We start from the raw sequence: 25,591 nt of genomic DNA on the forward strand, positions 1-25,591 counted from the left end.
CAACTCTCCCGAAATATCCGGGAGACTCCCGCATTTTGCGAGAGTCTCCCGGGCGAGTGTGGCAATCCCCCGCATCTGGATAATTCTGCCCACTTCCTAGTGAAGTGGGCAGAATTAAGTCCCAAACGCCGTGATTCCCGGTGAATCGCGGCGTTTGGCCTCGCCCCCCGCTGTCAAATGACGCATATTGCGTCATCACGTCATCTGGCGGGTCCAAAATGACGGCATTTGGAGCCCCGCCCCCCCGTTATGCCCACCTCCTCTGCAGGCTCCCGGATTTCACCAACAGAAAGTTGGTAAGTATGATATATTTACTAAACTGTCATTTATTTAGTAGATTCTACAAAATGACAGCTAGAATCTGATTGGTTGCTATAGACAACATCTACACTTTTTCAAACCCACAGTTTAGTAAATAAACACCCCTTAATGTAAGCCCCTCCTCCTCTCTCTCCTCCCACTCTCTTCCTCTTACTTCAACTCCTCTCCCATGTAGTCCTGTCTCTTACCTTTGCTAGTGAGAGACTAGACTCTAAATCAGGCCTGGCCAACCTGTGGCTCTCCAGATGTTGTGAAACTACAAGCCCCAGCATGCTTTGCCAGTAGATAGCCAACTGATAGTGGGCAAGGTATGCTGGGGCTTGTAGTTTCCTAACAGCTGGAGAGCCACTGGTTGGCCAGGTCTGCTCCTAAAGCAACTCTGAGGCATCATTACATCATGCAACATCCATGATGCCTACAAATAGTACAGTAATAGTGCTGTAATACTGAAATAGTAGTAATATCGCCTTACTAGCACTTTCTATCACTGTGGTATTACTAGAATGCCGATACCCTAGAGAGGAATGTGGGCAGTAACGTGGGCCCCTATACTTCTCTCCCCATCCGCCTTTACTATAATCCTCCACTGCCTGCCTGTCTGTGTCACTCGGGGGCAGAGGACCCACAAGACTAGAGAAATGCACTGGCCTTGTGTGCTCTGCATACCATGCACCCATTGGTCAGTTCTGCAAGGTGGTGGAGCAGTTACTAATAAGACACAAGGATAAGTAAATATAAAGTCACAATAACACTATTATAGAATTATACAGGTGTTTTACGGAGCAAAATGGGCAGCAGGACCAGGGGTGATCCGTTGGAAATACTGCAGAGATTTCTATCTCGGACGCCTTGTTCTAAACAGAACAGTCGCTTCTTTCAAGTACAAACTAAAAAACTTTTAAAATGTAAAATCTACTAAAAATAAATAAATACCCTCAATCCTGATATTTTTACTTTTTCACAGTCCCACCGATCCCCAATGCATTTTAATAGACACATTTCCCAGATTATACTCTTTGCAGTTTCTGGCATTTTACACCACCAATTGTTCTGAATGGAGGTTTTAGAATGCCATAGACATCTTTTTGAACATGTCCACTAGTCATGTTTTGCTATTGGGTCTAGTATTATTGTCCTTTATTTATATAGTGGCAACATATTCAGCAATGCTGTATACTCAGAAAGGTTACTCTTCAGCTCCTGCCCCGTGGAGCTTACAATCAGATTTTCCTGCTAGAAGCAAAATAACACATATACACCGGGACCAACTCCATCAGAAATCCATTAGCAATCCATGGGCTTGGAACAAGTGGGGAAGCAACTGAAGCCCAAGAAAACACACCCACGGAAAGAACATACAACGCACGGGCACAGTGGTTAGCATTGCTGCCTGGCAGCGGTGGGGTCATGGGTTCGATTGTGTGTGGTGTGTGTATGTTCTCCCCGAGTTTGCTTGGGTTTCCTCCCACACTCCAAAAACGTACAAGTAGGTTAACTGGCTTTTGACAATACGGATCCAAGTCTGTATGTTACCAAGCTATATTACAGATCAAGGCTATATGTCTTGCACTGTTCCTAAGAGAGGTAATGAAAGTCTCCCTTGAACTGTGTATTTCATGCATACATATGTATCCTTCCATTTTTTAATTCAAGAGATTTATTTCCGTGGTGTCTTTTACACCCCTCAGTCCACTATAAATTCTGGCAGCGGAGGGAAGTGACAGATCAATGTCACTGTGCTGGCTTTACAAGACACAGCTGTGTGTAATGGATTAGTCGCTGGGCGATATTTAGGTCCCTCGTCCCTAGTGAGTATGAAACCTTCTGAGTTATGATTAAGAGAATAGATGAGGATTTTCTTTCCAGTTTTATGTTTTAAGACTTTTCATTTGTCTTTTCATCCATCTTTTTTTCGCGCTCATGATCAATAGATCGTAAGTCATTGTTCCAAGCGTCAATACACATTCTGCAGTGAGCCAATACTGTAAGTCATTTTCCAATAGAATTGAAGGACACTAATGACGGAGGGGTGAAGTTATGTAACGGTCACCAGTGACAGCAGAAGGTCAGTCACTATAACCAGACTAGTTGTGGGCTTTGCATTTAGAATCCATTTAGACCAGTGATGGCTAACCTGTGACACTCCAGGTGTTGTGAAACTACAAGTCCCAGCATACCCTTCCAGCAATAAGCTGCTATATATTGGCAAAGCATGCTGGGACTTGTAGTTTCACAACACCTGGAGTGTCACAGGTTAACCAACACTGATTTAGACCAACAATTACTGTACTGATGATTGATCTAGGGGGGCGATCATGTCTCATATTTGCACTGGTTACAAAATGATATGTCTTCTGCTGCAATACATTAGATGCAGGGGTGGACCTAGTGAGCTGCGGGCCCCGATGCAGGTAGGAGGGAACCGGGGCCCGGACCCTCTGCATCTGCCATGCTGCGAGCCCCATTATCTCCATGGGCCCCGGTGCACGGCACCTGCCGCACCAATGGCAGTTCCGCCACGGATTGGATGGAAGATCAGAAACGGAGCGAAGGTCAGCAATAAGACAATAGCATTCAGGTCATAAAGCAGAACCTATAACGGCAATCCAAGTGACTGCACTTATATAGGCATTGTCACATTATAAAGTAGGACTTGGTGCCGGCTACTAGTACATAGGATCTGGGCACTGCTAGAAGACGCTGGATGGCTACGGCATCTCATACTTGCCTACTTCGAGGGATCGTCCTCCGGGAGATCCCTGAAGAGTGGTGTGGTGTGAGGGCATAAGGGGGAGTGCCATGGTGAATTGCGTCATTTTGGCCCCACTCCGTGACAAAATCTGCATTTTTGTCGCAGGGGGCGGGGCCAAAGTGATGCAATTCACCACGAATCGCGTTGGGTACATGATGCGGGAGACTTGCCTGCTCTCCGGGGAAATTTGGGAGTCTCCCGGGCATTCCGGGAAAGTAGCCAAGTATGCGGTATCTTTAATGACCCAGCTCTACAAGAACTAAATCCATTATCAGAGTCTGGCAGGAACCTCCTTGGAAATTATGAGTAAAAACTTATTTACCGACTCAATTCTGGAGTTCTACCATCCACATCCACTAACTAAGGGAACTAACAAAAAGTTGAATTAACTTATTAGATTATCGTCAAACCATGGAAAGTAAATAAAGTACAGTTTACAGACTGGCTGCCTCCACTGGAGATTATTTACAAAGCGCTCTGGCTGCGCCCAGCTAACCGCCTTGGTTATGCACTGATGCACCTTGATGGTCGGCTCTGCAGGATGTCAAGATTTGGCCACCAGAGAACACAATTCCACTGGTGTGTATGGAAGACAATAACAACAAGCTGTTTCCACTTGTGTTAAAGCTGCCCTCCTTCCCATTCCCTGCCGCTGGATCCGGAGCTTGTTGGTTGGTCCTGCAGTGCGCCTTCCTGCTGGTATGGTGGCCTGCGGTGCAGGAGGTGCCCCCATGTGTTTGCCCGGGTTCTGGTGCAGACCCGAGGGTTTGTGAGCTACGTGGTCATGAGCTCTGTTATCTAGGACAGGTGCTGGTGCAGCCCTAGAGATATGAGGAGCCACATGGTGCACGGGCTTGGTGCTAGGGCTATGGTCCTACAGCTGGTACAGTTGGTAGACAAGGTTGGTAAAGTGCACATTTCTTGTAGTGTGGATTCTGGAAGCCGTTCTCTTCGAGGAGTCAGCTTAGGTTTGGTGCAAGTACCATCCCTGAGGGTTGTCTTCTGGTGCGTTACAATTAGCCCAGATAGGCTCGGGTTCTGGAATTCCTGGGATTGTCCTTGTTTAAGGATAAAAGCGCTATGGAATATATTGGCGCTATATAAATAAATGATGATGATGATGAAATGACAAGGGTGCGCACAGGTAAAAATGGTGGTTAAGTACTGATGCCCCGAGGATGGGTGACCCGTGATGGGTCATCCGGTTTGCTATTTGGCATTTGCCGATTTGCCTACACTGTTCTCCCTCCACCATATTAGTGCGTGGTTAGTTAAATAAACAACTTGATTTGCCGACAAATCTGTGTGGTGTCTTATATTTAAATATGATAGTGTTACGGTTAAGATTAAGGATCTATAGTTATGTTATTAACCGTTAAGCATTTAAAGTATAGCGCTAGTCAAACATTGACGCATGAATAATTAAGAAGCAACACCAAGCTGGTTGGAAGACTAGTAAAACAGTATACTGAGTAATGCTCTATGTGAGCAATTAACCATTAAATCCTAGTTTCTAAAGTCCCCAGCAGGTTGTACGAGTCACATGCTGCCTCCCAGTACACTCATTGCCATACATCAATCAGAGGACCCTCGTGAACTTCTACATTATGAACCGCTGCATAGAGACATCCAGTTCCTGGGGGGTTATCATTGTTATAAAAATCAAAGGGGAAAAAAGCGTCCTTAGATTCTGAGGGCCACATTACCAGTATTTTCTCATTTCCCAGGATTATATTTCAGCCCCTACAGCTTTCTGCTCAGCAGGAACTGATTAAGCCGCTATAGTTGACTTGTCAGTCGGTTCAAACTGTCGTCCCAGAAGGAAAAAAATACAAGAGGAGAGTCAACAGTGCTGGATAAGGTGTCTCTAAATAAAGAAAAAGGGGGCGAGATCTGGCAGAGGGTAAAGAGACATGAAGAAGGATATTGCAATTACACACAGGCTGGGGATTGATAGAAATCTAAATTCAAAGGGACATAGGCAATTACATGTTAGCTGGGAAGAGGGCGAGTGTGAATAGCACTACAGGCCCCCATGTAAATAGACATTATGTATAAGAACAAGGGATACAGGGAATGGAATACGGAATCTCTAACCCATTGTCGGTGACTTGATCTGAACTCGTTACAAGCAGCCCTAGAATTACCTTCAGTTATAAACTAGAAGAATCAGAATATTGACACTAAATGCTATGTACGTGCTGCCAACCAGAACGCAGCAGACAGCTATACAATGAATAGTCAATAAACGTACAGTATTTCATTTAGACGTTTTTCTTCATTTCATTCAAAGATGAATCTAATGCGTAATAATGAATGTGTATGTGTAACGAGTTATAATGAATGTATGTACGGTTGTCATTGTTCAAGGCAAAAGGTCGTCCAGGCTGTGCCCAGGTCAATTCCATTGTTTTACTACTCTCGCTTCCTCTCAAAGCAATTCAGTTTGTGTGGAAGGAGACGAATTTAGGATGGGTGTGGCGGGGAACCGTGGCACGGTTGGCACAGAGGGTTACCATTCCTGCCTCCCAGCACACAGTCCTATGCACTATCTGTGTATGTTCTCCTCTTGGGTACACTCCAAAAACAATACAGGGAGGTTAATTGGCTTTTGACAAATGTAATCCTAGTCTGCGTGTGTTCAAGTGGTAGAGAATATAGATTGAACAGCACGGTGGCTCAGTGGTTAGCATTTCTGCCTCACAGCGATGGGGTCATGAGTTCGATCTCCGAAGATGGCCTTATCTGTGTGGAGTTTGTATGTTCTCCCTGTGTTTGTGTGAGTTTCCTCCGGGTGCTCCGGTTTCCTCCCACACTCCAAAAACATACTGGTAGGTTATTTGGCTGCTAACAAACATTAACACTAGTCTGTGTTAGGGAATGTAGACTGTGAGCTCCAATGGGGACGGATGAGAATGACAAATATTCTCTGTACAGCGCTACAGAATCAGTGGCGCTATATAAATTAATAATGATGATGATGATGATGATGATGATGATGATGATGAACCTCACCTTCTTCCTATATGTGTCTGTTTTACAATACAGCTTTTGGCCTGTGAATCTCCCCCTTCACCACACTGCTTGAAGTTTTGTTGACCATCCTGTCTTATTGATGCACTCCCTGCCCCATTATATGTTTCTTAATAAGGCTTTGGGCTTATGATCTCTCCCACTTCACCTACCTCCCCCTCACACCCATAGCTTGTTGGAACAGATGCCTTGTTGAAGTGATGCATGATTAGTGTAGTACGTAGTGTATAGTGTAGGATGTCATATCTTGTGCCTTATGTCTTATATTGTACTATAAAGTATGTCTGATTTATGTTTCACTATGGATAATGCTTCATCTGCGCTGCCACGCAGTACACTTGGATGTAATGTTTTATTATGTACGGTCTTTTTGTATCTTTCTGCAAAATAAACTTACATTTTCAATCAAAAAAGGAATATAGATTGTAAGGTTACCTGGGACAAGGACTGATGTTTGATTAAACATACTCTGTACAGCGCTACATAATAATAATAATAATAATAATAATAATAGTACCACAGAGACGGGGAGAGATATAGCCTTTCCACTCAACTGTATTTTCCTTACACAAATGATGAAAGAGAATGTGCACTAGAAATATTTTTAATAGACCACTGTTTTACAACAACTTCTATAGAGACATTTCTGCTTTAACAATACTGCTGTGTACAGTATTAAAGTCCATTTAAGTGTACAAAGCGAGTTGATCCTTATGAAAAGGCATCCTGTAATATTCACAAATGTATGAGTACATAAAAGGGACACTCAAAAATTGTCTAGGCCTAATGGAGTCTAGTAGGGGAATATGTATGCTGAATAAAGCTTTTGTTATCCCTGTGTACGTTTCAAACTTAGGACATTACTTCACACTTGCCAACTCTCCCAGAATGTCCGGGAGACTCCCGAAATTCGGGTCGGTCTCACGGACTCCCGGGAGAGCTGGCAAATCTCCCGCATCCCGCAATTGCGGGGCTAAAATGACAAAACGGCATATGTGTCGCGGGGGCGAGGCCAAAATGACGTGATTCGCCGCGCCCCACCCCCTCCTGCCCACTGGACACGCCCCTCTCCCGGATACAACTTGCCAAAAATAGGCAAGTATGCGTTACTTCAGCCACCTCTTTGGCTGCTCTCTGTCATATTTTCGGACACGGCCAAGGCTCAATGATACCTCACTCCACCCCAAATTATGTCACACATATCCCTAGACATTAGGCCACGCCTCTACGCTATTGGAGCAGCACAGTAGCCTAGTGGTTAACACTTCTGCCTCGCAGCACTGGGGTCATGAGTTTGATTCCCAGCCATGGCCTTATCTGTTCTCCCTGTGTTCACGTGGGTTTCCTCCGGGTGCTCCGGTTTCCTCCCACACTCCAAAAAGTTAATTGGCTGCTATCAAAATTGACCCTAGTCTCTCCCTCCCTGTCTGTCTCCCATTCTTTCTGTCTGTGTCTGTGTGTGAGTGTGTGTCTATATTAGGGAATTTAGACTGTAAGCTCCAATGGGGCAGGGACTGATGTGAAGTAGTTCTCTGTACAGCGCTGCGGAATTAATGGCGCTATATAAATAAATGATGATGATGATGGATTGTTAGAGGATTATCACACCTCAGTTAGGCTGGGTACACACTACAGAATTTTCTGACCAATGTGTTCTCTGGAACGATTGTATCAACGACTGAAAAACGTGCCGACCAGCAGCCGATTCCTATGCACACATTGTGCACGTTTTAAAAGATTTACTCAGATCTGTGCTCTTCACCTGTTAAAACTATCAGCTGAAAAGATTGTGACTCTGTAAACTCTATGGAGATCCTGATGGTGAGTGTGCACACACTGCAGGGATGGAAGGACGTCGTTTCATAGCTGAACAAGATTTATAGTTCTGCTGAACAATCAAATCAAACGACGATCCGTGCTTTGGAATGACTCTCATTCACCATGTAAGTATACACACTAATGCGATATTGGCCCGAACGGTCACTTAACACTCGATTGACCCAATAGTCGGCTGAAAAATCTGTAGTGTGTACCCAGCCTTAGACAGACAGAGGAGATAAGGGGATTCTAGGAAAGAGAAGGCAAACAATTTGTACTAAACAATGCTAGTAAGCAGACGTACCACCACATTCATAGAGACTAGGTAACGCCATATAACAAAATTCATCCCATATTTACATTAGACAATTAAAAAAGAAAAATGCAAGTAAGTGTATGGTCTCTTTGAGCCGTACTATAATGTCAGGTTGTCATCTGCCTTCAGGGCAGGACTGTTACATAAAAAAAAATATCAGATAATTTCCGCAGGCTTTGAAGATCTGTCGCAGAAGAAATCTTCACTGTAAGGTGAAAGGTCAATCTCCAGCAATAGATACTGCTCAGGGGAGGAAGGACCGGGGTGACAGATCACACAGTACTCTAAGTACATACAGCCTTCTCGTCTCATCTAGTACACACAGTACGTGTGCATGCAATGCGGCGGAAGCAGATTTGCAAGGAAAGAGGAAGGAGATTTCAGGGAGATGTGATCATCATCATCATCATTTATTTATATAGCACCAGCAGAGTCCGTAACGCTTTACAATTCGGAACAAACAGTAATAAAACAATACTGGGTAATACATACAGACAGAGAGGTAAGAGGACCTTGTTCACAAGCTTACAATCTATGGGACAATGGGAGTTTAAACATGTGAAAGTGATGTTTACTTAACAGCTTTCGGACTTCCGTTATGAAATAAGCTATTCACCCGAGTAGACTTATTTGGAACAGAATGTACACGTGCTATATATATGATACGTTTCTGTAACACAAGCCATTATTGTGCATAAAGTAATTTAACATTATCATACAACATACAAAAGTAACATATGCTATATAGAAAATAAATAAAAATCAGTTCACTGTGTACACGCCATCATCATCTATTTATATAGCGCCACTAATTCCGCAGAGCTGTACAGAGGACTCACTCACATCAGTCCCTGCCCCATTGGAGCTTACAGTCTAAAACCCCTAACACACACACACACACACAGACAGACTGAGAGAGACGAAGGGTAATTTAATAGCAGCCAAATACCTACTAGTATGTAGGTATTTGGAGTCTGGGAGAAAACTGGAGCACCCGGAGGGAACCCACACAAACACGGGGAGAACATACAAACTCCACACAGATAAGACCATGGCCGGGATTCAAACTCATGACCCCAGTGCTGTGAGGCAGAAGTACTAACCACTGAGCCACTGTGCTGCCCATTTACCTCTAGTTATGTGCACGTGTGTTTGCGGCTACACATGTAAAACTCTGTAGTGTGTACCCAGCCCTAGCAAAGGCTGATGGCCTGTGGAAGTGAAGTCATGCAAGATCCCCGATTAGGAATAACCAAAGGAAACGGATATACATGATGCATTAATTCTTTCACCTTCAGATGACTTTAAATTATTTGCTGCACATACCCTCTGGTAACTTTTACTAAACATATTGATTTTTCCATTCTGGCTTTCTTGAGTGTTTTTTTAAATGTTGCATTTCAAATTCAAAATGACAGGGTGGAGGTTTCGCCTTCAGGCTAGTGTTTTTGGAGTGTACACGGCCTTGTGCAAATTATACTAATTACATTGCCTTCTCTTCTTTGCATCCTTCTGTGTTTTTCACCCAAACCGTTATATCTACCAGGCAGAACTGTCTCCTTTGTTATTCTTGGATATGACACATAACCGCTCTGTGGGCAGAGTTCCATTTAGTGCACAGAGCAGAGGTAAGCTGTGTTGAATCCAAAGATAATGCAAATAAATAACTCGGATTGAATGATGTAAAGACCTGGATGATAGACACAGAAGGAGGTCACAGAACTAAACAAATATATCTATTAAAGGTTACAGGACATGTACAAACTCATAAAATATAATAGTCCAAAGGTGGAGAATGCCCTTTAATAGAGCAAGTGTCACGTTGGTGGAGGTATCAGGAATGTTTTATTTGGTAGAGGTAAAATGAAAAAAAAAAGCACAAAGAGAACACAAACAGTAAATGTTTTTTTTTCTCTTTGTGTTAAATAAAGTACTTACAATTGTCCAGAGAAGCAGAATCATTACTGAAAGTCAAAGTGATAAAGCTAAGTGTGATGTTCACAAGCACAGACCATAATCAGCCCTCGGAATTATTGGAGATACTGAAGGAAATAATAGGACCGGAGTGATTGAAAACTACTTGTGTGTAAAGTACAGAAAATGACAACAAACAAATCTGAACCCCCCACAATTATTAACTTCGCACCTTATCTGCGCTGACAGATAGGATGCGGCAAAACTGGATCTATTTATACAAAAACAATGTAAGATAGCTGACCTTGCACGACCAGAAATGACTTTGAAACCTCTGTACAGGAGACATTACTGAATCCATCTATACAGAGGTCTCTGTGTATTCTTCTTAGGAAAACACCAACTTCATATTGAAGGAGTTTGGAAAATAAAGAATAATTTTACAACAAAGAGTCTGCCGACAACTGACCCAAAGACAATCTCTAATTTACATAAAACCTTTAACGTAAATTCCACCCGGGAGCAGGTGCAAACGCAGGATTTGTAGATGGGAGTTTCCACGCCACGCCGCCAGTGGGTGTGACCAGCATGCATGGGGGCGTGGCTATAATATTAGACAGTGCTTGGTTGCTCTCCGTCTCTTCCTATCCCCATAACAGACATGGGCAATGCTGTGTGCACTACTGTTAGGTGCACGCAGCTCTCTCTTTTAGAGCAGAGCAGTGTGAAGCGAGGGCAGTGTCCAGCCACCTCAATTATACAGTGCCCCAGGCTTGGAGGGGGTTTCCAGGCACTAGAACCCCCCCCTCAGTTTGCCTATGGGGAGATGACTTCAGTTTATAGGTTTGTGCATGACCTTACGCCACTTTTGCTCTTTGATGCTGATTAATAGGTGTTTTAGGCTGGGTACGCAGTATATAAAATTTCTCCTGATGCGATCTTTAATGATTTTACCAACGATTAAAAAACAAAACTCCCGATCAGCAGCCGATTCATGTGTACACACTATACACGTTTTACAAGATTTACCTGATCTGTGCTCTACATTTGTCATAACCATCGGCTGAATAGATGGTGACTCTGCACAGTCCATAGAGATCTATGGACACTGCCGGTACTGAGTGCTACACACTGCAGGATTGGAACGGCATCGTTCCATCGTTGAACGGGATTTTTAGTACAGTTTAAATATCAAATGAAACGATACGATGAGCTTTGGGACGATAACCGTTCATCGTTGCAGAGTACACACTAACACGATATTAGGCCGAACGGTCGTTAATAGTTTGATTGGCCTGATAATCGTCTGAAAACCCTGTAGTGTGTACCCAGCCTCAGTTAGAGCAACATAAACAGGTTATAGATTCTTACCAGGATTATTAGTAACATGTATGGATGCTTAGTATGTTCCTTGTGCTTCCAGACAGCATGTCACTTTATAGCAATGTGTTTGGGCATTAATATAGAAGTATTTTAGTGCTTGCTTCATGTCTACCTGCAACAGTTTTGGTGCTCCAGGCTTGTAATGATCTCTCACCCTGTATTATAATGAAACAACGCTGCAGGGTTTAAGTCAGCTCTGAGGTCTCGTCATATCAGAGGTGAATGGGAACTTACATAGCTCGCAGTAACGTAAGCGGACGAGCTGAATGACGCCAGTGCCGGGCGCCTAACGAATATTCCTGACCCGATGGTTGTTCCATCCATATCAGATCCAGAATCCATAAGAGCATTCATTAGGGACCTAGTGGTCCCTATCTTTGCAAGGTAAGCCATAATAATTACTTAGAGGAGGGGGTATTAAAAAGGGCAACTGCCAGGTCATCCTTAAAGGGGGCTCCTGCATTTTGGTTTATATTTTACATAGCACATTTCCATTCACTGTATTATAGAAGTACAAAAGGTATTGACTGACCTAAAACCTAACGGTAAAAGACTTGAAGGAACCTTTATAACGTATTTTCAGCGGGTGACGATAGCTCATCTGTAAACACACTTTCAGCTCACATCTAAAAATGTACAACCGCCAGACCTCCCGACAGTCCTGATTTTGTCGGTACATGCTGATTCGCGGGTCACAAAAATGAGTGGGACTTAACAGGAAAGTGGGTGGAGTTTTGCCAAAATATGTCCATTGGTGTACAGAACAGAGGTGGGGCTTGTTTTGTCCGGCTTACGGGATTCTTATTGTTGGGAGATATGCAACCCAAAAAGTGGCACAAATAGGTAGAAAGAGGGGTTTGGTAAAACCTTTTGAAAATGTATAAATTTTTCCAGAACTCAGGGACAAACCTACACTGTATGCTGAGCTACACAACAATAAGAGGGGGCGAAACTCCTGTTTTTGGCTGTAAAAAAATCCATGGTTAACACAAGAAACAAACTATCCCCACCCACTTCTCATTGAGACAGATATAATAATTAAAAGATATAGGAATAAAGAAATAATTAAATAACTCAAAACACCTAAAAAATATGTGCAACACTCCCATTTCTTAACTCTCAGGCCCAGAATCCACTCCTTTCATGAGATATTAAACTCCCAGTAATGGTCATACTGTGCTGCTACAGAAATCTTAGTGCTACTGACTAGCTCTCCTTTCCAGACCACTCATTGGTCGCTGCTCCACCATCCAATCAGAGTTGACACAATTGTATACTTGCCAACTCTCCCTGAATGTCAGGGAGACTCCCCGAATTAGGGGTGATCTCCCTCACTCCCTGAAGAGTCTGGCATTCTCCCTGATGCTCAGCCAGTACCAGACGTGGTTGGCTTCGCCATCTGTGGCATGATGACACAGTTCAGAAATTGTGTCCTATGTTCATGTATTGATGCCTATGGAGGTGGCCATTTTCATGGAGACCAAGATTCAATCAAAGACTGACAAGTAAGACAACATGACTTCAGTAATGGAGACAGAAATGTAAAAGACACTTCAGTCTCTAGAGATTCATTAGCTGCTTTTCTTTAACTCATAGTTGCCTACTTTCCCAGAATGTCCAGGAAACTCCTGCATTTCTGGGAGACTTCCTGGGAGAGCAGGGCAACCTTCTGGTTCTCGCCCCGCAATAGATAAGTGGCGGGGGCGGGGCTTAATGACGCAAATATTGCATCATCTTAGCCCTGCCCCCTGCTGTAATTGGCCACAACTGTGACAATCGTTTAGGGGGGGTGGAGCAAAATGATGTGATTCATCAAGCCCCGCCCCCGCATGCCCACCTCCCCCAGGATCTCCCTGAAGCCAACAAGGAAAAGTTGGCAAGTATGCACAAGTGAGCAGTGAGGTCTTGAGAGAACAAATTCTAAAATCCTCAGGAGGCAGGAAAATATGACGGATATGAAATCACTGGGGGGATATGTGATTATCTTATGAACGGTATCAGTCTAGTATACGAGCCCTCTGCCATTCTACTACTTGAAAAGGGTTGTATTGAACCAAATTCTTATGGGTATTGTACTATATTTATTTTACCTGTTATTTATTTTATGTTATTTTACCCCCGTTACAGTAATACTGTATAGAGAATGGTTGTGTATGACTGTATACTGCGATAAATTGTACTTTTATTACCTTAACATGAAACCACAATCTAATAATACCAGAAAGATCTCCGCACTCTCCCAACAACAACAGGGATGGATGTAACTATTGGACGGTGTGCAGGGTAGTACAGTACCTTGCTGCCGCCTCCGGTGGGCACGCAGAAGACGTACTCCAGCTGAAAGACGATGGCAAATCCAGGATCACTGACCATCTCAGGCAGACGCATTCGGCTCCTTAATACCAGAGCTTGGACGGCAGAGCTGGCAGAAAAACAAATGTTGTTTTTTGTTCTATTCTGCAGATTACTTTAGGAGAGTTACAACTTTTCTTGAACAAGTTTAAGATACTGTGATTTACAGAAGGTTGTCCTGTTGTGTTAGTACCTGGTATTACTGGCAGAGAAACCATAGCTAATCTAGATCTTACATCAAAGCCCAGCACTTTAAAGTGCTACCTATCATGTAGGAGAAAAATGTACTCTTCTATGCTTTAAAGGCCTTTTATATCTTTACTTTACATGTCCTTTTTATGTGATTTGTTGTTCTCTTCTCAAAACCTAAAAATATAATTCTTTTCTTTTTCTCTTTTGATAAAAGATACGTGTGATGGAAAATAAGTTTTAGTAATCAATGAATATAGCACTAACCTTATCACCAAGACGGATTAACATGAAAAAAAACAAAAATCAATATAAATCAATATAAAAAGACAACAATCATTTATTTAAACTCCTTTAATGTGACTTAATTTTCAAGTTTAGGCCAGACTGATTTGTTACAAACATTAAGATTTTTTTATACCGATTAAAATTACACAATTAAAAAATATATATCATACATTTTCAGAACTTTCCTTCCAGCCTCTAAGGCTCAGGAGTTGGTTGAGTTAAGGCAGTATCCAGCACAACTCCATTGTCTCGCTAACTGATTGTTTCTCTTCCTCTCTGAAAATAGTGAACACTGTCAGTAGACACCGACACGTTTCTGAACGTTGAAGCACCAGGATGTTCCCTGTTCTATTTGTAATGAGCCAAACAGTTAATAAAGTGTCAGTGTGTGCTACCGCTGCCTTCACTAACTATAGATATATTATATCAAGTTTAACAGACAGCTAAGTGGTGGCCGCAGTGGAAAGCAATGCTCGGTAAATACCGGGATAAAATGGTAGTGTGTACATACGGTTATAACTACAAAAATAGGAAAAAAGAGGGAGCGCTACTACGAGCAAAGCCGACAGAGAATGACGTAGAACATTCCTAAATATTTTTATATAATAGATCTATAGGATCTTTTATCTGGAAACCAATAGTCCAGAATAACAGAATGAATAAACAAATAAATAAAACCTTAATGGCGGAGTCTGTCCCATATAATAATTATTTTTATTTATTTTGCAGGTTGGGGACAAAATTTCACTCCCATCACCCAATAAACCATACTTATTATAAGGAATCATCAATTACACTGTAGGTATCAGGAGGATAATGGGATCTCTTCTCTGTGCCAAGATCACCATCAATTTATGTTTAACCTCCAGCTATTATGCCATAGGCTGAAAACATTAGAACAAAACCTCTGTTCCCTGATAGTCTCACACATTGATAGTGGGTTGGCGAGACAAAAGATGCATTATCCAGGCCTGGCCAACCTGTGGCGCTCCAGATGTTTTAAAAAAAAAAAACTACAAGCCCCAGCATGCTTTGCCAGTAGATAGCCAGCCGATAGCTGGTAAGGTATGCTGGGACTTGTAGTTTCATAAACACCATAAAACAGAGGCCTATTATTCACTAGTATTGAGTCAAAGCAGCTGCTCCAGTAATCATTTACTGACTGACTGAAAAGTAACACCTCACACATGAAGACATACCTTAATGTTTGAGTGCCGGTGTGTCTAGTCTTCATGCTGACAGTAGAATGCCCGGTTATTATTCTCGTCTCTGGGACAACGACCACAACTTGCGGCTGCTGTACGAACCCCCAGCCGTTATGGACACCGATGTGTAACCTCCGTTCCTGGATTACCACACTGGTACCATCAATTACAGAGTTACCCTAGAGAGATAACCTCCACAGTTAGTCATGTCATTAGCCAGCCATTATACCAGCGTACGGTTATAATTCACCGAAATACCTAATATATAAAGGAGGTCTAGGGAAACAATTGCATACAATTTGCAATATAAAGAATCCACGAAAATAAAGTCAGCTGGATGATATAAATACATAATCATCATAATCTGAACTTTGCATCACTATTGAGAGGAGTTTGGTGTATTTGAGTGTTTCTTGCAACTTTTTGTACTCCACAGATGCCGCCATCTTGGCCCTCAAATCCATGCTTTTGCCTGGGTGCAGTTATTTAATAGCAGGTACACGACGTCACAAAGAAGCATTTACTTATTTACTTTGATAAATCTGCCCTTGGAGGCAGATTTATCAAACCTTCTTAAAAGGAAATTTGGAGGAGTAGCCCATAGCAACCAATCAGATTCCAGCTATCACGTCTCTGCTACAGTCTAGAAAATGATAGCTAGAATCTGATTGGTTGCTATGGACAAGACCTCCACTTTTCCCTTTTAGTAGGCTTGAAGAAATACCCCTTCATTACCTAAAGTATAAGTAGCAATTTCTAGAACACCAAATATGCAATCAACAAATCATGTTTATTTGAGATAGTATGTTTACTTTAGCTATTATTATATAATAATTTCTATGCTTCTTGTCTAACTAAAAAATACACATTAATCTTAATTAAAATAGGTAACAAAAAAATCTTATTTTTTTTGAATTTAAATAAGCAACGTAAACAAATTACATGGGAAGCTTTTGCATTCGTTTAAGTATTAGATAACGGTAGACAGATACTATTCTGCCAGAGAGAGAAGTCTAATATAAAGATATTCCTGAAGTTATGTCAGTTTCTAAGAGACGACAGTAACAGCTTGGAAGGATTTCAGACACTGGAGGTTTCTGAAAACACCTCACGTAGTCTGCCAGTCTACATATGTCCTGCTCTGATTATCACATCTGATAACGCTAAGCCTGTGAAATAACTAGAAAAACTAAGATATTGCGTTTTATTATTTATGTAGTGAATGCTGCTAGCAAAACACAGTTAGAAGACACAAAAACTCAGGTCATTTCTGAAGTTAACGCGATCTGTTCATATAAATGGGGACTTCCTGTGTTTGGCTTACGCCCACAGCGCTATGTCCGGGTGTCAGATGATGGAGAGCAGGTCCCTTACACGGGAGCCCATGTATTTAATGTAGAAATACCTTTATAAGACACATACATGCAAGACTCTGACAAAGTACATCCCCCGTAGTCTTATTAGGGCTGCAGTCTTTGGATGCTTGAGGCAGAAACCAAAATGGCGCCCTTCTCACCCCTTATACAAACTACTATAAACATTTGTATATGCTGTGAGCACAAATATCGCCATATTAAGCATTTTTAAATTAAATAGAAGGTAAATAAAGTCATGGGGATATATTTACTAAACTGCGGGTTTGAAAAAGTGGAGATGTTGCCTATAGCAACCAATCAGATTCTAGTTATCATTTATTTAGTACATTCTAAAAAATGACAGCTAGAATCTGACTGGTTGCTATAGGCAACATCTCCACTTTTTCAAACCCGCAGTTTAGTAAATATACCTCCTGGGATCTATTATCCAGAACACTTGGGACCTACGTCTTTATCCATAATTTGGAGAACTGCACATAAAATATGCTATGTAATATTATAAAATATATCTTCCCACACTGCCCCTGGCATACCCCTCTTTATTACATAGTGTTGCAGTGCTCCTCACAGTGAATGTAGGGGGAAGTACATGGTTTTCATGATTGCGTGGATGAAGCTGTCACCAACAGCAGCAATTTACTTTTTATCTTTCCAGCTTTCAGGCCTCTCTAGGTTTCCAGGTACAAGAACAAATACCTATACCACTAATTTAGATTTGTAAAGAACTGATATGTTCTTGCTCACTAATGATTTGCCTCATGCAGGGAGAATCTCTTTGCCAGATCTTTGCCAGCACATGTGACATTGGGATCCATGTTAAACTAGACATACGCACTGCGTCCGATGCCTACTGCCGGTGAAACCAGTTTTTTAAATGACCCAATATTCACGACAATGAAGTCTATCAATTCAGTAAACCTAGTGACATCACCCAGGCACGAGCCACGCTCAGTGATGTCACCATCATCTAGTGAACTGATAGGGCGCGTAACGACTCAAGCCACGTAAGAGCGGACATATAACCACGACAGATCATACTGGTTAATACGAGTTAATATAACATTACCTTCGGTAAACGGTCATTATTAACCAGCCCAATCAGTTCTTCTTCAAACTTCTCCAATGAGGGATACGGCAACAAGTACAGTTTATCTAAGTAACAAGTGATTGTCTTCTGCAAATGGGGTTTTCTTAAGGCGTCACCTGGACATTAAAAATAAAGTTTGGGCAGTTATAACGCAAGATCATAAATGTTTCTAAAACAGTAACAATAATCTTGTATCTACTTGCCCTATAACAAGCCTTCATCCATTGTATGACAACAGTGAGAAGTGTCTCACTCAATGCAGCCATAATTTTAAACTGTGAATATTATAATTTCAAATTAAAGATTAGCAGTGATGGACTCCAAATTTAAGGTGGAACTAAAGTGATAGCATTCGTTTTAAAACTCTATACAGCAACTATTAACACAGCGTATGGTACGTGAAAGTGATAATTGAGTTTATTATACTGACATAAGTTAAGCAATCTCAGGCTCAATGATCATATTAGAAGTTTGTAGGACCGGATATCGATTTTATTATATATATTTTTATCTCACTTTTTCACTTTTCCTGTGTGTTTGCACAACGTGCATATACTGTATATAATCTCTAAATAAACTGTTATAATTGAGAATTTAATAATTACTCTTTTAATATTCCACTCATTTGGGAATTGCTGCTAGGACTTTAATGAAATGAAGGTTACATTTTATTTGCACCATTTTGCAGACAGAGTGACCTGGCGCTATTACTGTCTTCTATACATTAATGCCATTGGGCTGTTTATTCATTGACTGAAGTCAGCGACTAAAGGTGGGGGATGAAATATAATGCAGTGAGACGTTTCCAATTTATTCAGCGTTCAGTGATTCATCAGCGTTGCCTTGTTACTTAGGGAAAGTAAGATGGTACAATGTATCCTTCTCTAGTTCTCAAAAGCAATATTACTTCCTCTAGAAGTAAATCTACTAACCATCAGTAAACATGCTGTCTGACCATTCAGATTACAGCTTACATAGAGACTGTTCTGCCCTTATTGGGGCTCATCAGTGCAGAAAGCCACAATAATGGCGAAACAGATTTTATTGGTGGGATTCTGTTTAGGCACTATCCCCATACTTGTCCCCACTCTCCCGGAATGTCCAGGAGACTCCCGAATTCCAAGTAAGGATCCCGGAAGAGCAGGTCATTCTCCCGCGTCTCCCCGGATGGGAGCCTCCGCGATGCAGTGAATCGTGTCATTTTAGTCCCAGTATTTTGGGCATGGGGCGTGGCTAAAATGATGAGAATAACCATGCCCCACCCCTTCCATCCTCACACTGGTGTAAGAAGTTGGTAAGCATGACTATCCAGTGCCATGTTCTGAATACCCGGTGGGTGACTGGTGTAAGGCGGCACTTTAGCGGACGTAACTTCTCTTCAACATTGGGTGTAAGCTTCTATCCTTATCGTTGGTATTAAGTTTGGTTGGGTGTGGTTGACATTGTCACATTACGATGATAACGGATATGAAAAGAATGGTACATTAATAAACATAATCACAGCTGAGCCCTGGAGACAACGATAACCTTTGTTCTACAATAATCACATCATCTGCATTATTTATAACACTCCTGTACACTGCCCTTGTTACATACATTCATGTTTTCCAACATAAAGCATCTAACGTCTATAAATAACACAAACTGAGAACGTGGTACCGGCAATAAGCATCACTGACATTAATAAAAGATAACATAATACCAAACACGCATGTTAATTGTAATGTTTGTTGTTTGGTCCCATCATAAAAAATTTAATAAATGTGTCTGAAGAAAAAAAAGTAAATGAGTTTCTATTGTAAAGCTGCATTGGGAGGGCTGAATGTGGAAATATTTTAGTGTATTGGTTGTTTGTAAATCTCCAAGGGGACGACAGTTTTGAAATAAGAAATGTCGGAGCAGCTGTGTTGTCCTCGTTGTTTATTTGTTGTTACTTGTTCCACCATAGATATAGCAGAAATGGTTCATTTTTTTCAGTTGCTGTATTCAAGTGCTCCCAGACATTGCTGCTTCTAAGAGTCTTGAGGGTCGGAATGCTCAATCTATTGTTTGGTTGATTGTGTGGAAAAATACAAGTGATAAAGTAGAACGTAGTCCATCTTAATTGAAAATAACCTTTCTATCAGTGGTTTGGATATTTTAGCACACAATTATTATTGTCAAGAAACCCCAAATTCTAAAAAGTATGAGGGAATTCAGAACCTCCAGATGTACATTTCAGCTGTCCTAGCGCAAATTAAATGTTTAAACCAGGGTTGTCCAACCTGCGACCCGCGGGCCGGTTGTGGCAAGGGGGCAGCGCTGTTAATAAAAAAAAATATCCTGCAAAAAAAAAAGAAAGAAAATACTTACCTTGCGGTCACGTCAGCTGGCGCTCCGGCTCCCTCCCTGGTCTCCTCCTCCGTGTGGTGCTCGCAGTGAATGTCGGGGGTGACGTCATCACACCCGACATCCATTGCGTAGCGCAGCACAGAGGAGTCACCCGCGCAAACTATCAGCAGCAGTGAAAGATTATCCAGTATCTTATTGTTGTTACTCTGAATTTTGACTTTCTGCACCATGCAATTATGAACTAGCTGTGTTCTCTGTATGTATCTAATATAAATATTAAGAGATAATTGTATTTTTAATATTTTAAACCATTTTAAATGTGCAGTGCTGATTAGGGTGAAATTATCACCCACTGTTGCCCTCATCGGAGGCTGCTCCATGAGCCATTTTTCCCGCCACCGTATCTTTAAATCTCTGTAGATTTCTATTAGTCCTCCTGATGCTCCTATATCGGTGACCATTTCAAAATTATCAATAAAAAAAATGATTCATGGGTGCAGAAAGAGAGGTAAAAAAAGTTTTTGGCATTTAATTCCCCGAACCCCACTAAGGGGCAGATGCAGGTAAGTTAAATTGTAGCTGGTAATGGGACTACTGCTTTAATCATGATTCTGCAACAGGTTTCCTAACTCTTCATTTCCAAGTAAGTTTAATATGTTAACTATGTTTTCTATGTTTTTTTGGGATGATCAGCTATCGTTAGTGTTAGTGTATTTTATGTGCGGCCCAAACCAACTCGTCATCTTCCAATGTGGCCCAGGGAAGCTAAAAGGTTGGACACCCCTGGTTTAAACTTTTATTTATCTATATTTTCAAATAATTTTTCTCCTTTTTAGGAGTGTTCACCAAGAACATGCCCATGTCCTAAACCAATCATACTGTCTGCATTCATAACACATAGGGGCATATTCAATTGTTGGCGTTCTAGCCAAAAATCTCGTGGCGCGCGCACTATTACCGTGATTACGGTAAATACCGGTATTCCGGTACTTTTCTCCCTGGATTTCAGCTCGCGGCTCAGGGAGCTGCGAGCTGAAATCCAGCTTACTATTACCGTAATAACGGTAATAGTTTAACGCTGCGGGGATATTCCACAATTGAATATGTCCCTTAGTGTATTTGATCTACAGGAAGACCACCCCCACTTCATCATTGAGCACAGTACAACTTGCTGACCACAAACCGGCAATAATACAACTTCTGGATCAACATACTATCATATCATTACTGCTATTAGCCCTGTCTAGATACATTCTTTTTTTTAATGTATCTAGACTGTCTGCTAATACCAGTTCTTATAGGAGAACATTCCATAGTCTCAAGGCTTTCACAGTAAATGCACTTTTCCGCAGATGGAAATTAATTTACTTTCTTCCAGTTACATGGGGGTGACCTAGTGTCCTCTACAGGAACCCTAAAATGGACATGTTTTTAAAGATTTTTTAGTTGTCAAAGACATTTTGGTATGGGTTAATATTAATGTATTTATACAAACTGATAAATTCCCCAATCTCTTCTATTGTGTAAATACATCTAACTCCAAGGGGTATATTTACTAAACTGCGGGTTTGAAAAAGTGTAGTCATTGCCTATGGCAACCAATCAGATTCTAGCTGTCATTTTGTAGAATGTACTAAATAAATTATAACTAGAACCTGACTGGTTGCTATAGGCAACATCTCCACTTTTTCAAACCCGCAGTTTAGTAAATATACCCCCAACAGTCTTTCCTCATAACTGGGATCTTCTATACCCATTATAAATGTAGTCGCCCTTCTCTTCAATCTCTTAAATCCCAGGACATACCTTTTGTGGACTGATCGACCACGTTTGCATCACGCTATTCATTTTGAAAGCGTTCTACAGTTACATTGAGATCAGTCCATGGGCAGTGACCAAAAGAAAACTAAGGTCCAAAAATACCAATTATGACTTGAGGACATCAATAAGCATAAACATTGGATCAGGTGCGGGATATACGATTAAAGATCCTTCACCATTTCCATCCGGGAGTCAGCTTCAATGTTTCACTTTAACTAGTGTACTGTACACAACTGACGGTGTACCTCCCACAGGATCCACTGCTGTGCTGCTAGGGATTCTCTGGTTCTAAGGACTTCTTTTGTTTCCTTTAGTCTACCTTGGTTCCGCTTGTTTTTGTTTTTTGTTTTTTTGCTTTTTCCATCCTTTACATAATTTGGGATCCTGTTTTTAGCCAACTTAACCAAGGAAACGCCCATAATTCACTAGTAAGGAAGCCAGGATAGAGAAGTGACAATTATATGCTTTTATTACATAGTATAACACACCCTCTCTGTAACATCCGTGTGTTGTTATTCCACCAGGTTAAGGGTTTCCGGGCATGCCCGCTGTTTACCATCTCGTCTAATGTGACGACTGGCAGCCATCTTTCATGGGGGTTTGAGGTTACCATAGGTTAAAGCATGGGCAGACTAGATGGGCCAAGCGGTTCTTATCTGCCGTCAAATTTTATGTTTCTATGTAAGCTTATCTGTTTCAGAGACTGGAAACTACAGCCAAATAGAAGGATAAAGCAGAAGATATAGAAAAAACTTGGAGCAAAACAAGCTGCAGTCTGCAAGAGACCTAGTAGATTTAAATTCCAGCAGGACGATGACCCAAAGCGTAAAGCAAGAGCCACATTGAAGCGACTTAAGTACCAAACTACAAATCAAAATCCTGGAGTGACCTGGTTGAAGACCAGACCTCAATCCTCTTCAGAATCCGTGGAATGATTTGAAACTTGTGGTTCACCATCCCATCCAACCCGATGGAGCTCGAGCAATGTCGTAAGGAAGAACGGGCAACAATCGCAGTGGCTAGACATCAGTGGTAGAGACTCCACCAAAAAGACTCCGAGTGGTTAGGTGCAGCTAAAGGTGTTTCGTCCAATTACTAGAACACGCGATTTACAGCAGCTTTTTTATTGGACAGTACAAAAAAATCCACTTTGATTCCCTGATGTAAGAAAATAAATGTGAAAAATGACAAAAGGATGAATTCTTTTAATAGCTGCTGTGTAGCAAAATTTGTCCAGAACGTAAAGTAGAAGGCCCATCAAAGGGGGTCTCGGTCAATATAAATAAGAGGGTTTACAACATCAATAACATCTAATTCACCAATATGATAGTCTGTCTGTCTGTCTTGCTGTAAGGTCCGCAAAGGATTTCACTGTTTACTAACCGCTACTCAGTTTTTTTGCTGACTGTTGATTTGTCCTCTTGCACTGAAATGACCACCAGCTACAATAACCCTGCGTCCAGCTTTTACCTACTGACTAATAATGACACTCACCTGTCTCGTCTCTCCCCTGGATGAGGCCGGGAATTGTTTCGGATCCGGAGAGAAGAATGTTTGGAGGCAGCAGATGAGTAAGATCCTGCAGCCCACTGTGTATCCTCACGTTGTACTGAATGTGGCTCTTCTCAATCAACGTCATGTGTCTGCTCACTGCAAGGAGACCGTTAACGACAGTGAGACTTGGAACCTAATTGCAGCAATTTGACTTACAGACCTACATCAAAGACACTTTCTGTTATCTGGCAGTGATTATTATTTCAGAGATATACTCACAGCAGTATGTTTAGAACACATTAGGCAGGGTGCTGAGTTTTGGATCATCAATTTGCTGATAACAATAGTCTAATACCCAATACCCTTAATAAAATAATCATGTGACATTATAAGCTAATTTCTATATATTATCAGAAACAACACAACTGCTAAAAAAGAAGGCTGCAATATTTAAGGGGAAGGTGCAATAGTTCTGGTTGGGGGGGGGGGGACAAATGGAAAATAGAACGATCATAGGGACAAACACAGGAATTTTATGGGTTTCCTTTCAAGCCTTATACTTTATCAAAGGCTACATTGATTTGCACAGCAGACATAAGATACTTGTGGCATGTATTAATACTGTCCTAGTACAGTCAAGAAACATTTTCCTATTCCACAATGAACATACAGGACCAGATACATTAAGGAAAGTAAGTAAAAAAAAAGAAGTAAGTTTGCAGCTGTACAAACCATGTTACAATGCAAGGGGGGCAAATGAGTTTATTATTTTGCACATAGGTTAATTACTGGCTGCTTTTTCATATGACACACAAATACTCGATAGCTTAATTTGTACAATGAAATTTAAAGTTGATCTAGGACATGCCCTATCCCAACTATAAATCTGCCATCACATATTAAATTTTCCTCCCCCTCCAGTGCAACATGGCCTTGTCCAGGTGCAAAGTTACTCCTTTTTTTTTTTGCTTTCCTTTCCTTAATGAATTAGGCTCATACAGTGAATGGAAAAGCCCTGCTGAGTTTTTGGCACATACTATTAACCTTTGTCGCTGACTGTAAGTTCTGGAATATGTCCTTTTTTTGTTTGACGGCGTGAGGAAATACTCCAACACACTTTACTTTTTAATAAAGCTGCAGTATACTATCAGGGACAGTTATAGGGAGAGATTTACTACAACTTCTAAAACAGAAAAGTGGAGGTGTTGCCCATAGCAACCAATCAGATTCTATCTATAATTTTCACAAATAGATGATCGCTAGAATCTTGTTGGTTGCTATGGGCAACACCTCCAATTATCCTTTAAGTAAATATACCCCATGCAGAGATATCTCTTTTTTTATCCATTTATCTCCAAGCTTATTTTTGCTGGGTTTAGCTTTCCTTTAATTGTATACTAATTATGAGTTTAGCTGTCATCAATAGGCAGAGTTCTATATTGTTCGATACAACCTATATGATATGTGTACACGCGGGAGCCCTAAGAACAATAAACCAGCCACTTTTATAATAGGAGTTATTCTTGTATCGCTGCAGAAGTTCTATCCAGGCCCCTGGGCTAAAAAGTCTACATAGTGTTCTAAACCAACTTTACCCGATTTGATAAACCTGCTGCATTATTCATATTTATTCATGAAACTGTTTAGTAGAAAGCTAGGTTTATCGCTGAATTATATCCCCTACCTGACAATCCATGCAGGTGCCCAGCGCAGCGTGTTAATTAGCTTCTGTGCCTGGCAAAAAGCTCCTCTAATTATACACAAAAACAAAACAGTTGTCTGTGTGTGTGGAGGCCTCTTGAAAAGATTGAGTATCCAAATATTTAGCTATTCCAGCCTTGCAAAGGATTACATGCAGAGAAGGATTAACCCATGTTATAGTGATAGAGTTTCCTACCATCGGGGAGAGAG

General features: G+C 41.3%; 1 protein-coding gene across 2 annotated transcripts in view; it reads right to left on the reverse strand.

Annotated features, from left to right (window-relative positions):
• NPHP4 (nephrocystin 4) overlaps window positions 1–25,591 on the reverse strand; it is a 185,254-nt gene that overhangs the window by 109,462 nt on the left and 50,201 nt on the right. For both annotated transcript variants that reach the window (XM_075190021.1, XM_075190020.1), the window contains 4 exons: window positions 23,681–23,836; window positions 18,014–18,150; window positions 15,566–15,750; window positions 13,833–13,959 (listed from right to left, as the gene is read on the reverse strand). In XM_075190021.1, the coding sequence (XP_075046122.1) occupies window positions 13,833–13,959; window positions 15,566–15,750; window positions 18,014–18,150; window positions 23,681–23,836 (605 nt within the window). The remainder of the gene's footprint in view (window positions 1–13,832; window positions 13,960–15,565; window positions 15,751–18,013; window positions 18,151–23,680; window positions 23,837–25,591) is intronic.

This window comes from Mixophyes fleayi, chromosome 11 (genome assembly GCF_038048845.1).
Source record: "Mixophyes fleayi isolate aMixFle1 chromosome 11, aMixFle1.hap1, whole genome shotgun sequence".
In the NCBI taxonomy this organism is placed as follows: Eukaryota; Metazoa; Chordata; class Amphibia; order Anura; family Limnodynastidae; genus Mixophyes; species Mixophyes fleayi.